Genomic DNA, 13,345 nt, shown 5'->3' on the forward strand with positions numbered 1-13,345 from the left:
CTTCAAAAAAAAAATGTCCACCATCACAGGCCTTCAAAATAAAATGTTCCACCATTACAGGCCTTCAAAATAAAAAATTTACAAGCACAGGCCTTCAAAATAAAATGTTTCACCATCACAGGCCTTCAAAATAAAATATTTCACCATCACAGGCCTTCAAAATAAAATGTTTCACCATCACAGGCCTTCAAAATAAAATGTTCCACCATCACAGGCCTTCAGAATAAAATCTTTCATCATCACAGGCCTTCAAAATAAAATGTTCCACCATGTTCCGCCAACCGAGCTCCGTCGCCAACCGAGCTCCGCCCCCCTCCGTCGCCAACCGAGCTCCGTCGCCAACCGAGCTCCACCCCCCTCCGAGCTCCGCCCCCCTCCGTCGCCAACCGAGCTCCGCACCCTCCTTCGCCAACCGAGCTCCGCCCCCCTCCTTCGCCCACCGAGTTCCGCCCCCCTCCTTCGCCAACCGAGCTCCGCCCCCCTCCGTCGCCCACCGTGCTCCGCCCCCCTCCTTCGCCAACCGAGCTCCGCCCCCCTCCGAGCTCCGCCCCCTTCCGTCGCCTACCGTGCTCCGCCCCCCTCCGAGCTCCGCCCCCCTCCGTCGCCAACCGAGCTCCGTGATATGTTCGTCATGAAGGTGGAAAACGTTTCGTTAATGCCGTCGAAATCCTAAATGAAGGCTGGAGCAAGCCGCTCACCCGTCATGTGTCAAAAGACACGCTCACTCCTGTGTGTAGTTATGTGTGTCCTTATCGTAACAAAACAACAGGTAACAGTCATGTTTAATCTGGACAGTGAGTGCTGCACAGGGTAGAGTATAGTTACGAGGATATATGTTGATCCGTAGTCTCGAATATAAAACATAAGAGATGTGAAGACAGCACAGAGTCTTGTTGTGGTATCACAACTTAATCTGAGTCGATCAGTTTCCCAGTTGACAGCGGTGGGCGAGCTGGGTGTAAACAACGGGCTACATGCTTCATTACACACTGTATTAAGAGTAAACTGGTCTCACATCGACTTGACGTCAGATAACGACGTATAACATAAATATCAGACTGACAACAAGAGCATTTTGTCAAGTATTTATTGAAGTTAGTCGTATATTGAACAGGCACCAGCAGAGTCACCTACTTTGTCCTCGCTCCGTGTCCTCGGCGTCTCAACTACAGCCTCCTGAACAGGTATCACATTTTACAGCAAAGTCATCCGTGTTTAGTCTTTAAAACATTAGCGTTACATAAAAAGAACGTGACAGAGGCTAAGCGATGGAAATGTGCATTTCCTAGTTAGTCAGACGGGTCCTGAGAGGCAACTCGAGGCCACTCCTACGGCACATCTGCCTCATGCACGCGTACCAAAACCAGTTAATTCAAAAACCAGTTAATACCGCACACCGGCTCTTCTCCCGCGGCAACACGGCGTGCTACGTGGCGCTGGTGTGGGCGCTCGCCGTCCTCGCCGTCGCGCCCAACTGGTCGGTGGGCTCGCTGCGGTACGACCCGCGCGTACTCCTGCACCTTCGGCGAGCTCGCCGTACACCGTCGCCGTGGCGGCGGTGCACTTCGTGGCGCCCGTCGGCGTCGTCGGCTACTGCTACCTGCGCATCTGGATCCTGGTCCTGCGGGCGCGGCGCCGCGTGAAGCCGGACTCGCGACCGAAGATCAAGCCGCACGACGTCCGCAGCTTCCTCACCGTGTTCGTGGTGATGCTGAAGATGGAGCCGATGACGCTGAGGCCCATCAGGAAGCCGCTGACCTGGCAGTGGGCGTCGCCGGCGATCCAGCCGTCGTGGAAGATGGCGGTGAGCACCAGCGGGTAGAGGTAGAGCGCCACCACCAGGTCGGCGAGCGCCAGGCTCACCACGAAGGCGTTGCCTGCAGAGGGAGGGAGGCGTGGAGATCACACCGTTGGGGCTCGGGGAGCTTGCGGTGGCCGGATGGTGGCCTCACGCTGCCCCCTGCTGGACATCCTCAGGATCACTCTTCACTTATTTCACGCACCGCATGAAGTTCATAACGATGAGTTGTTCCCCAGGAGGAGGAGGAGGAGGAGGAGGAGGAGGACTGAGCTCTCTGATTGGTTGTGAAGTCTTTGCCTCCTGTGGCGCTTGTAGCTTTGATAATAATAATTTCTGTTTCACAATTCCTTATTTATTAAATACATTTCATATTTATTCGGGAAAAATATCTCATTTATTGTTATATCGAATTTCAATTGTTTTCACGTGATACTTATCAGATAAAATGATGGGGGGCGGAGCGTTGACGACGGAGGCGGAGCTCGGGTGGGCGAGGGGGGCGGAGCTCGGTGGCGCGAGGGGGCGAGCTCGTTGGCGGAGAGGCGGAGCTGGGTGGGCGAAGGAGGGGGGCGGAGCTCGGTTGGCGAAGGAGGGGGGCGGAGCTCGGTGGGCGTCAGAGCTCGGTTGGCGACGGAGGGGGGCGGAGCTCGGAGGCGGGGAGGAGGCGGAGCTCGAGGGGCGGAGCTCGGTTGGTGACGGAGGGGCGGAGCTCGGTGGGCGAAGGGGGTGAGCTCGGTTGGCGAAGGAGGCGGAGCTCGGTGGGCGGAGGGGCGGAGCTCGGTTGGGCGGAGGGGGGCGGGAGGCGGAGGGGGCGGAGCTCGCTGGCGAAGGAGGGCGGAGCTCGGTGGGCGGAGGCGGAGCTCGGTGGGCGAGGAGGGGCGGAGCTCGGTGGGCGAGGAGGCGGAGCTCGGTGGGCGACAGGGGCGGAGCTCGGTTGGGGGCGGCGAGCTCGTGGCGAGGGGCGGAGCTCGGTTGGCGAGGAGGGGCGGAGCTCGGTTGGCGAGGAGGGGCGGAGCTCGGTTGGCGGGCGGAGAGGAGGCGGAGCTCGGTTGGCGAAGGAGGGGCGGAGCTCGGTTGGAGGAGGTGGAGCTCGGTTGGCGAGGCGAGGGGCGGAGCTCGGTTGGCGAGGAGGGGCGGAGCTCGTTGGCGAAGGAGGCGGAGCTCGGTTGGCGAGGAGGCGGAGCTCGGTGGGCGGAGGGGCGGAGCTCGGAGGGGGGCGGAGCTCGGTTGGCGACGGAGCTCGGTTGGCGACAGAGGGGGACGGAGCTCGGAGGGGGGCGGAGCTCGGTTGGCGAAGGAGGGGGGCGGAGCTCGGAGGCGGAGCTCGGTGGCGGGAGGCGGAGCTCGGTTGGCGATGGAGGGGGGCGGAGCTCGGTTGGCGATGGAGGGGGGCGGAGCTCGGTTGGCGATGGAGGGGGGCGGAGCTCGGTTGGCGGAGGGAGGCGGAGGAGGGGCGGAGCACGGTGGCGAGGGGGCGGAGCTCGGTTGGGAGGAGGCGGAGTTCGGTGGGTGACGGAGGGGGGCGGGGCTCGGGCGACGGAGGGGGGCGGAGCTCGGTGGGCGACGGAGGGCAGAACTCGGTTGGCGAAGGAGGGGCAGAACTCGGTTGGCGAAGGAGGGGGGCGGAGCTCGGTTGGCGGAGCGGAGCTCGGTGGGCGGAGGGGGGCGGAGCTCGGTTGGGAAGGAGGCGGAGCTCGGAGGGGCGAAGGGAGGCGGAGCTCGGTTGGCGAAGAGGGGGCGGAGCTCGGTTGGCGAAGGAGGGGGGCGGAGCTCGGTGGGCGAAGGAGGCGGAGCTCGGAGGCGGGCTCGGTTGGGCGGAGCTCGGTTGGCGACAGAGGGGCGGAGCTCGGAGGGGGCGGAGCTCGGTGGCGAAGGAGGCGGAGCGAGCGGAGGGGGCTCGGTTGGCGGAGGCGGAGCTCGTTGGCGGAGCGAGGGGCGGGCTCGGTGGGCGAGGGGGCGGAGCTCGGTGGGAGGGGGCGGAGCTCGGTGGGTGACAGAGGGGGGTGGAGCTCGGTGGGCGACAGAGGGGGGCGGAGCTCGGTGGGTGAAAAAAAAACTTAAACTTTTTTTTTCACGAGACGTTAATTCCAAGTTATGAAACTTAATTTAAATCCAAACTATGTTAATTTAACTACTCTAAAATTAAAACCGAAAATTAGCTAAATATCTTGTAAACATACGTCGTGAACTTAGTGTTTCAAACCAGATGTATTTTTAATTCATTATTTACCTGAGATCTGCCAGTGTTTTGGTACATTATGTAAAAATAAAGTTAAATGAAACCAGGAGTTGAAAATTATCTCCTCCTCCTCCTCAGAAAATAAATACTGCTTCTGTCCACAAGGCACAAAAACACAACAGTTTTCTGTAAGCAACTACCTAAAAGAAAGAAGAAGACAGAAACGCTTTTGAATGTTATTTATTCATGAAGGAATTAAGAAATGAAACTGCACTAAAATTACATTTTAATGTTTATCCGTTTTAATAAATTTTGCAGCTTTTGAACTGTTGCTTTCGGATTAGTTGCCTGAAAACTATGTTAAGTAAAGGTTTCCACCGTCAGTGAAGGCGAGCAGAGAGAAGTGTCCAGTGGAGAATCTCTATTATATCTATAGATATATGCATATCAGGGACCAGGAGAATAACGAGTACATACAAGGCGTCCACATCGTGTGTTTGGACGTTACATGAGCAACAAATGGATATTTACACTAAGCGACGCCAGCTTTCACATGAGGGGCCACATCGAAAACAACAACAACAACAAATTTGTTTCCGGCCACGAACACTGAAGACGACAACAGAGCAGAAACTGAAGAAGAAACTTATCGTGTTGGCGTCACTAAAGTTTATGATTTAATACCTCGGTTTGGAAATGAAATGTTACAAGCAGAGCGTCCCGGTAATCAAACCAGAACGACGTGTTCGAGGTTCAGCTGCGTTAAAAAAAATACATGTTGAAAGAGAAAATTATCACCAAAAAAATATTAAAATATAAGTACCTGACCCGTGAATGTGGTCAATACATTATAACATTGGGAAAAAATAAGGAATTGAATAACAAAAAGTTGTGAAGCTACATTTATTATTTTTAAAGTGATATATTTTAATTATTTCATGTTTGGTTGAGAAAAGGTGATTTTTGTTCTGGGGTTGAGCATCAGTGAGTTTTTATTAATCTGGGTTCTCATAAAATCCTGGTTTCTTATTTGTGCAAAAAAAAAACATGTCAACCAAAAATATGTTTATGACAGAATGAGGAAAAGAAATTTAAAAAAATATAATATACAGTAAAATATAAATATCTCATGAACAAGTTTCCAGTCGACTCCTTCTTGAGCCCGATGTTCCAGCATTATGCGATTTTGGGGCATTACGACAACAACAACAACAACAACGCCACTCTGACCCTCCCTCAATATATTAAAATAATTGTGTTGCTTTTATGTACATAAAGGAAATCAAGAATCACTCTCCAGCATCCTATGATTGCATCATCTGAAGCCGGCAGTCTTCCTTAAATGTGATATACGTCTATTCTTTCATCGTGAACACGTACGGACGCGTCTGGGTCGTGGAATTCCTGCTCATGACTACGCCACTGTCCTGTTGAGACTCCGCCCACTCCTCCTCCCCACCGCCATCTGCCTGATGGATCGTGGAGGTCTCCATCGTGGAATATGCCTACTATGAACTATTCATACACTCTGTCATATTCATTGAATGTATTTTAACTCTAAATCTGTCCTTCTGTACACATTACATCTATTGCATCTGTCCATCCTAGGAGAGGGATCCTCCTCTGTTGCTCTCCTCCAGGTTTCTTCCTTTTTCCCCTGAAGGGTTATTTGGGAGTTTTTCCTGGTCCGATGTGAGGTTTTGGGGCAGGGATGTCTATGTGTACAGATTGTAAAGCACTCCGAGACAAATTTGTAATTTGTGAAATTGGGCTATACAAATAAACTGAATTGAATTGAATTGAATTTTTGTGTGTGTTGTTGTTGTTGTAGTGTTGTTGACTTCTGTAGAAGTGTTGTTGTTGTTGACTTCCTGAAAGTCAACTTCCTCTCAGGTGAGAATTGAAAACATGAAACTAAATAAAAACTCCACCCCAAAAAAGAAGGGGCAACTTTTAGGGATCCTCTGATCGCTCACCCGGCGTTGTTGACCTCAGTTTTGTTTGTTTGTTTGTGTTGATCAACAGTCGTCCTCTCAGGTGAGTCTCAGGTGAGTCCCTCGCGCTCTCCTCGGGTCGTGAAGCCTCAGAAGTCGCCGAGCAGAGCGCGTCCCCGATCTGCCGATAAGAGTTATTTATGCATGAGGCCCGGGAGACGGTACGCGGGGGGACACACACACACACACACACACACACACACAATGTGGGACCAGTGCCAACGGTCCCCATCCATCACCCAGTTGACTCCTGCCAGGAGGTTATTTACACGTCTGCATCTATGAATGTGCTCTTAGTGGGTCAGTCTGGGGGTTGACAGGCAATGCATTATGGGTAAAACAAAGAGGTCACCGGTAGGGATGGGCGATATGGCCTAAAATCCATATTGCGATATACATTGCAGCTATTGCGATAACGATATATATCACGATATATACTGTAAATCATAATAGAACCATTTCAGAACAGGTTACATAGACTCTAAGGAAAGCCAAACTGCTAAATGTATAAAACAAAAGAAGAAAGAAACTTAGTATGTCGTTTTGAGAACATTTATTGTGCACACATACAATTTTGAAATGAACATGAAATTAGTATAATACATTTTTTGAATAAAGAATACACTTCCAGTATAAGGGACATATATGTCAACTAAAGAACATGTTTACTTTCAAGTATAAAATTTCTTAACAGTAGTGCCATAGACAGTAAAAAGTGCAAAAACCGTGCAGAACGCACCAAATGTAGGTAAAAAAAAGATGCAAAGAACAGAAAAACAACAAATCTTAGGAATGGGAACTCACTGAGATTTTGTGTTTACACCGTTTTTCAGTTGTTACAGGTCTAAAGATTATTCGCCAGGAACACAAGCTTGTCCACAGTCTCTGGCTTCAACAGAGACCGATGGCATGTAACTATGTTACCACCAATGCTAAATGCCCTTTCAGAAGGAGCACTTGTGGCCGGGATGCAGAGATATTTCTGGGCGAGTCTTGCCAACCTTGGAAAATTAGTTTGGTACAGCCGCCACCAGTCCAGTGGGTCAGTCTCTCCATCAACCTGCATTGTCTGCAGGTAACTTTTCAGCTCCACTTCGATGGCCTTTCTGTCAGCGAGAGCGGCTGTGCCATCGGAGGCCTTTTTGAAAAAGCTTCCCAGGCTCCGTTTCACCCTCTTGGCTTGCCTCTCAACAGGTACATCAGCAGCTTCAGCACCGTCAGCTGCAACTTCTGTGTTTGTGTGGCTCTGTGACCATTGGAGCTTGCACCTCCAACAGTGACTGAATTTCTGCCACCGCTCTGGTCTTCATGAACTCCTGGCGGTCATCAGCTATATATGTATCTTTGAACCGTGGGTCGACCAAGGAGGCCATATCCAGAAGGTCAACCGTTTCTGGGTCCGAGTACTTCGTTGAGGTACTCCAGGATGATTTTTTTCATGTCCTTGGTCAGCTCAGTGTCATCTTCAGCTGCAGCAAGAACAGTGTTATTAAAAAGATGGAGAACAGGTTTGATGTAGGACACACTGACATACTGTTCCCCAGACAGCGTCTGTGAATTCCAGCAGTGGGCCGAGGGTCTTGCTTACAGATTCCAAGACATCTGTATCTTGCCAAGTGGGTACCAGGTGCCTGGTTTTCCTGTTTGCCCTCAGTACCTGTGATAGGGCCTTCTCTTGTTCTAGCATCCTCTGGATCATCATCTGGCGTGAACCCCACCTTGTTGGTGTTTCTGTGATGAGTCGATGTAAGGGAAGATTGTGTTCTGCCTGGGCTTTCTTCAACTCTTTTCTTCTATTCCAAGAGTGTGAAAAGGAACTCACAATCTTCTTGCACAAGGCTACCGCGGTCGATTCGGGGTCTTTCACGCTTTTTCTGTTGACAAATTTGTAAGATATTATTAGTTAATTTAATCTATAATACACACACACACCACACCCACTGCGTCGGGGTCCGGTTCGCCCTGTCAGTGCTTATTTTCCGATAATGACCGGCGTTCTGGACAACATTATCCTTACATATATCATATAAGTCAAGACCAACATAACAGCGAGAGACATACGACGTCGCTCACCACTTTTGTGAATGCCATATATAGGCCTACAGTAGCTTACATTAAGATTGCATGATAGGAATAGATCTATTCCGATTAGAAATATAATCGGATCAGAAGGGTCCATTTAAATTTTGCTATCTCATGTTAAAATATTATTATATTATGGACAAAATGTTTTAACCTACCGATGGCAAGGTGCAACCTGTGTCCGAAGCATTACAGCCTGGTCCAATCATTCAGAGACGCGGCCTTGACCACGTTCGATCCATTATCTGTAGTGATGCACACTTGGCGTTCTTCTTTAAAACCCCATGACTCAAGCGCTTCCTTGAGTCCTTGTGCTATCTCCTCGGCCGTATGTTCAGAGGGGAAGTACGACGTCTGCAAACACCGCTGCCAAGATTCCAATCGTCCGTTATATAGTGAATGGTCAGGCTGAGGTAAGGCTCCATGGTACGCTCGACCACAGGTCTGTTGTAGTGGCGAAGTATTTCAAGTCACACAGCTCTTTTCAACCTTTTCGGAGCTCGGCATACAATTTTGGCATCTCTGTTTCTGTAAAGTATTTGCGGCTAGGCACCTCGTATCGTGGATCAATAGCTCTGATCATGGCCTTAAAGCCGCGCCTCTCTACTGCTTGAAAGGGGACCATGTCCTTACACAAGTAGACCCCTATGGCCCTTGTAATTTCCATCCATCGCGGGCTCTTCCTATTGTAAGGTGTTCCCTTTGAAAATGATTGTTGGATGGAGGACTGGATCGGTTCCTGTTTTTTCTTTACTGCGTTCTTCGGACTTGAGCTTGGGGTTGGCTGCATTGCCTGGCTCTCATGGTATTCACCGATATGTTTCGTTTTGAGGTGGTAAAACAGGTTAGTCGTGTTACCTCTTAGCCAGAATTGTTGCCCACACACTTTACAGAGTATAGCTTGCTGCTGCTCGTCGGTCCGCTTAAATCCGAACCAATTCCAAATGATGGAAGTTGCACCTTTCTTTTTCACCAGCTCCTCCGTTTGGCTTTCAGCCATATTTACTTAGATGATGATGCGTTGATGCGGTCGCAGCTCGTGGCTCTTTTTAAATTTCGCGGGTCGCGGACGATGCGTTGCAGACGGTTGCAGCTCGTTGTCACGGTCGCGACCGTGTCACCGGGCTTGACGGTGGGGGCGTGGCGGACTCCGCTGCCGCCGCATACACCGGCAAGCAATCACAAATCAACGGGACTATAAGAACCCCAGCTTGACACCCACGAGTTGTGGGATCATTGTACTATTGTCACATGCGTTATTGTTATACGCCAGAGGATTACTCGTTCCGTCAGCAGCCAGCCGATCATCCGTCTGCCTAGTGCCTACCCGTTCCTGCCTCGCGCCTCCCGCGATCACCGCCCGTCCCGCTGGGTCCACATCCGCTGGGTCCACATCCTGTACACATCGTGACACTCGTGGCACTTTATATTTCGGGTCATGGATAGATCGCGTCAAACATGCAATATCGCGATAGAGCAATATAACTAAGATCTCTATCGTAGGCCATTTTTATCGCTTATATCAGATATCGTTTATATCGCGCATTCCTAGTCACCGGTTGGTTCGGGTCGCTTTGTTGTTGTTTTTCTTTTCACCGGCGACCCAAAAAATCCAATATTTGTGTTGAATATCATCCGATAACATCACAGGTCCATGAGAGGCTTGTTCCACCATCACAGGCCTTCAAAATAAAATGTTTAACCATCACAGGCCTTCAAAAAAAAAATGTCCACCATCACAGGCCTTCAAAATAAAATGTTCCACCATTACAGGCCTTCAAAATAAAAAATTTACAAGCACAGGCCTTCAAAATAAAATGTTTCACCATCACAGGCCTTCAAAATAAAATATTTCACCATCACAGGCCTTCAAAATAAAATGTTTCACCATCACAGGCCTTCAAAATAAAATGTTCCACCATCACAGGCCTTCAGAATAAAATCTTTCATCATCACAGGCCTTCAAAATAAAATGTTCCACCATGTTCCGCCAACCGAGCTCCGTCGTCAACCGAGCTCCGCCCCCTCCGTCGCCAACCGAGCTCCGCCTCCTCCTTCGCCAGCCGGCTCACCCAGCCCCCCCTCCGTCGCCAACCAGCTCCGCACCCTCCGCCAACCGAGCTCCGCCCCCCTCCCTCGCCCACCGTGGTCCGCCCCTCCGTCGCCCACGGCTCCGCCCCCCTCCTTCGCCAACCGAGCTCCGCCCCCCTCCGAGCTCCGCCCCCTTCCGTCGCCTACCGTGCTCCGCCCCCCTCCGAGCTCCGCCCCCCTCCGTCGCCAACCGAGCTCCGTGATATGTTAGTCATGAAGGTGGAAAACGTTTCGTTAATGCCGTCGAAATCCTAAATGAAGGCTGGAGCAAGCTGCTCCCCCGTCATGTGTCAAAAGACACGCTCACTCCTGTGTGTAGTTATGTGTGTCCTTATCGTAACAAAACAACAGGTAACAGTCATGTTTAATCTGGACAGTGAGTGCTGCACAGGGTAGAGTATAGTTACGAGGATATATGTTGATCCGTAGTCTCGAATATAAAACATAAGAGATGTGAAGACAGCACAGAGTCTTGTTGTGGTATCACAACTTAATCTGAGTCGATCAGTTTCCCAGTTGACAGCGGTGGGCGAGCTGGGTGTAAACAACAGGCTACATGCTTCATTACACACTGTATTAAGAGTAAACTGGTCTCACATCGACTTGACGTCAGATAACGACGTATAACATAAATATCAGACTGACAACAAGAGCATTTTGTCAAGTATTTATTGAAGTTAGTCGTATATTGAACAGGCACCAGCAGAGTCACCTACTTTGTCCTCGCTCCGTGTCCTCGGCGTCTCAACTACAGCCTCCTGAACAGGTATCACATTTTACAGCAAAGTCATCCGTGTTTAGTCTTTAAAACATTAGCGTTACATAAAAAGAACGTGACAGAGGCTAAGCGATGGAAATGTGCATTTCCTAGTTAGTCAGACGGGTCCTGAGAGGCAACTCGAGGCCACTCCTACGGCACATCTGCCTCATGCACGCGTACCAAAACCAGTTAATTCAAAAACCAGTTAATACCGCACACCGGCTCTTCTCCCGCGGCAACACGGCGTGCTACGTGGCGCTGGTGTGGGCGCTCGCCGTCCTCGCCGTCGCGCCCAACTGGTCGGTGGGCTCGCTGCGGTACGACCCGCGCGTGTACTCCTGCACCTTCGGCGAGCTCGCCGTACACCGTCGCCGTGGCGGCGGTGCACTTCGTGGCGCCCGTCGGCGTCGTCGGCTACTGCTACCTGCGCATCTGGATCCTGGTCCTGCGGGCGCGGCGCCGCGTGAAGCCGGACTCGCGACCGAAGATCAAGCCGCACGACGTCCGCAGCTTCCTCACCGTGTTCGTGGTGATGCTGAAGATGGAGCCGATGACGCTGAGGCCCATCAGGAAGCCGCTGACCTGGCAGTGGGCGTCGCCGGCGATCCAGCCGTCGTGGAAGATGGCGGTGAGCACCAGCGGGTAGAGGTAGAGCGCCACCACCAGGTCGGCGAGCGCCAGGCTCACCACGAAGGCGTTGCCTGCAGAGGGAGGGAGGCGTGGGAGATCACACCGTTGGGGCTCGGGGAGCTTGCGGTGGCCGGATGGTGGCCTCACGCTGCCCCCTGCTGGACATCCTCAGGATCACTCTTCACTTATTTCACGCACCGCATGAAGTTCATAACGATGAGTTGTTCCCCGAGGAGGAGGAGGAGGAGGAGGAGGACTGAGCTCTCTGATTGGTTGTGAAGTCTTTGCCTCCTGTGGCGCTTGTAGCTTTGATAATAATAATTTCTGTTTCACAATTCCTTATTTATTAAATACATTTCATATTTATTCGGGAAAAATATCTCATTTATTGTTATATCGAATTTCAATTGTTTTCACGTGATACTTATCAGATAAAATGATGGGGGGCGGAGCTCGGTTGACGACGGAGGGGGCGGAGCTCGGTGGGCGAAGGAGGGGGGCGGAGCTCGGTTGGCGATGGAGGGGGGCGGAGCTCGGTTGGCGATGGAGGGGGGCGGAGCTCGGTTGGCGAAGGAGGGGGGCGGAGCTCGGTTGGCGAAGGAGGGGGGCGGAGCTCGGTGGGCGTCAGAGCTCGGTTGGCGGCGGAGGGGGCGGAGCACGGTAGGCGAAGGAGGGGCGGAGCGCGGAGGGGGGCGGAGCTCGGTTGGTGACGGAGGGGCGGAGCTCGGTGGGCGAGAGGGGAGCTCGGTTGGCGAAGGAGGGGGGCGGAGCTCGGTGGGCGACGGAGGGGGGCGGAGCTCGGAGGGGGGCGGAGCTCGGTTGGCGACGGAGGGGGGCGGAGCTCGGAGGGGGGCGGAGCTCGGTAAGCGAAGGAGGGGGGTGGAGCTCGGTGGGCGAAGGAGGGGGCGGAGCTCAGTGGGCGACAGAGGGGGGCGGAGCTCGGTGGGCGACATGGGGGCGGAGCTCGGTGGGCGAAGGAGGGGCGGAACTCGGTTGGCGAAAGGAGGCGGAGCTCGGTTGGCGAAGGAGGCGGAGCTCGGTTGGGCGACGGAGGGGCGGAGCTCGGAGGGGTGGAGCTCGGTTGGCGAAGGAGGCGGAGCTCGGTTGCGCGGAGGGGTGGAGCTTGGTTGGCGAGGAGGGGCGGAGCTCGGTTGGCGAAGGAGGGCGGAGATCGGTTGGCGACGGAGGGGCGGAGCTCGGTGGGCGAGGAGGGGCGGAGCTCGGTTGGCGAAGGAGGGGGGAACTCGGTTGGCGAAGGAGGGCGGAGCTCGGTGGGCGCGCGGAGGGGCGGAGCTCGGTTGGCGAAGGAGGGGCAGCTCGGTGGGCGGCGGAGAGGGGCGGAGCTCGGTTGGCGACGGAGGGGGGCGGAGCTCGGTTGGGCGGAGCTCGGTTGGCGGAGGGGCGGAGCTCGGTGGAGGGGCGGAGCTCGGTTGGCGACGGAGGGGCGGAGCTCGGTGGGTGGGCGGAGGGGGGCGGAGCTCGGTGGCGGGCGGAGGGGCGGAGCTCGGTTGGCGAAGGAGGGGGGCAGAACTCGGTTGATGAAGGAGGGGGGCGGAGCTCGGTGGGCGGCGGAGGGGGGCGGAGCTCGGTTGTCGAAGGAGGGGGGCGGAGCTCGGTTGGTGAAGGAGGGGGGCGGAGCTCGGTTGGCGAAGGAGGGGGGCGGAGCTCGGTGGGCGAAGGAGGGGGGCGGAACTCGGTTGGCGAAGGAGGGGGGCGGAGCTCGGTTGGCGATGGAGGGGGGCGGAGCTCGGTGGGCAAAGGAGGGGGGCGGAGCTCGGTTGGCGAGGGGGCGGAGCTCGGTTGGCGAT

The 13,345-nt window shown here is 53.6% G+C and overlaps 1 protein-coding gene and 1 pseudogene across 1 annotated transcript; both read left to right on the top strand.

Annotated features, from left to right (window-relative positions):
- The first annotated feature begins 626 nt into the window (after positions 1-626).
- LOC130210201 (melatonin receptor type 1A-like) lies at positions 627-1,853 on the top strand (annotated as a pseudogene).
- Positions 1,854-10,709: 8,856 nt separating this feature from the next.
- On the top strand, positions 10,710-11,725 carry LOC130210200 (melatonin receptor type 1A-like). The gene is given in 2 exon segments (XM_056440225.1): positions 10,710-11,254; positions 11,256-11,725. Coding segments are annotated over 2 exon segments (477 nt in total). The 5' UTR covers positions 10,710-11,075; the 3' UTR covers positions 11,554-11,725.
- The last annotated feature ends 1,620 nt before the right edge of the window (positions 11,726-13,345 follow it).

This window comes from Pseudoliparis swirei, chromosome 19 (assembly GCF_029220125.1).
Source record: "Pseudoliparis swirei isolate HS2019 ecotype Mariana Trench chromosome 19, NWPU_hadal_v1, whole genome shotgun sequence".
In the NCBI taxonomy this organism is placed as follows: domain Eukaryota; kingdom Metazoa; phylum Chordata; class Actinopteri; order Perciformes; family Liparidae; genus Pseudoliparis; species Pseudoliparis swirei.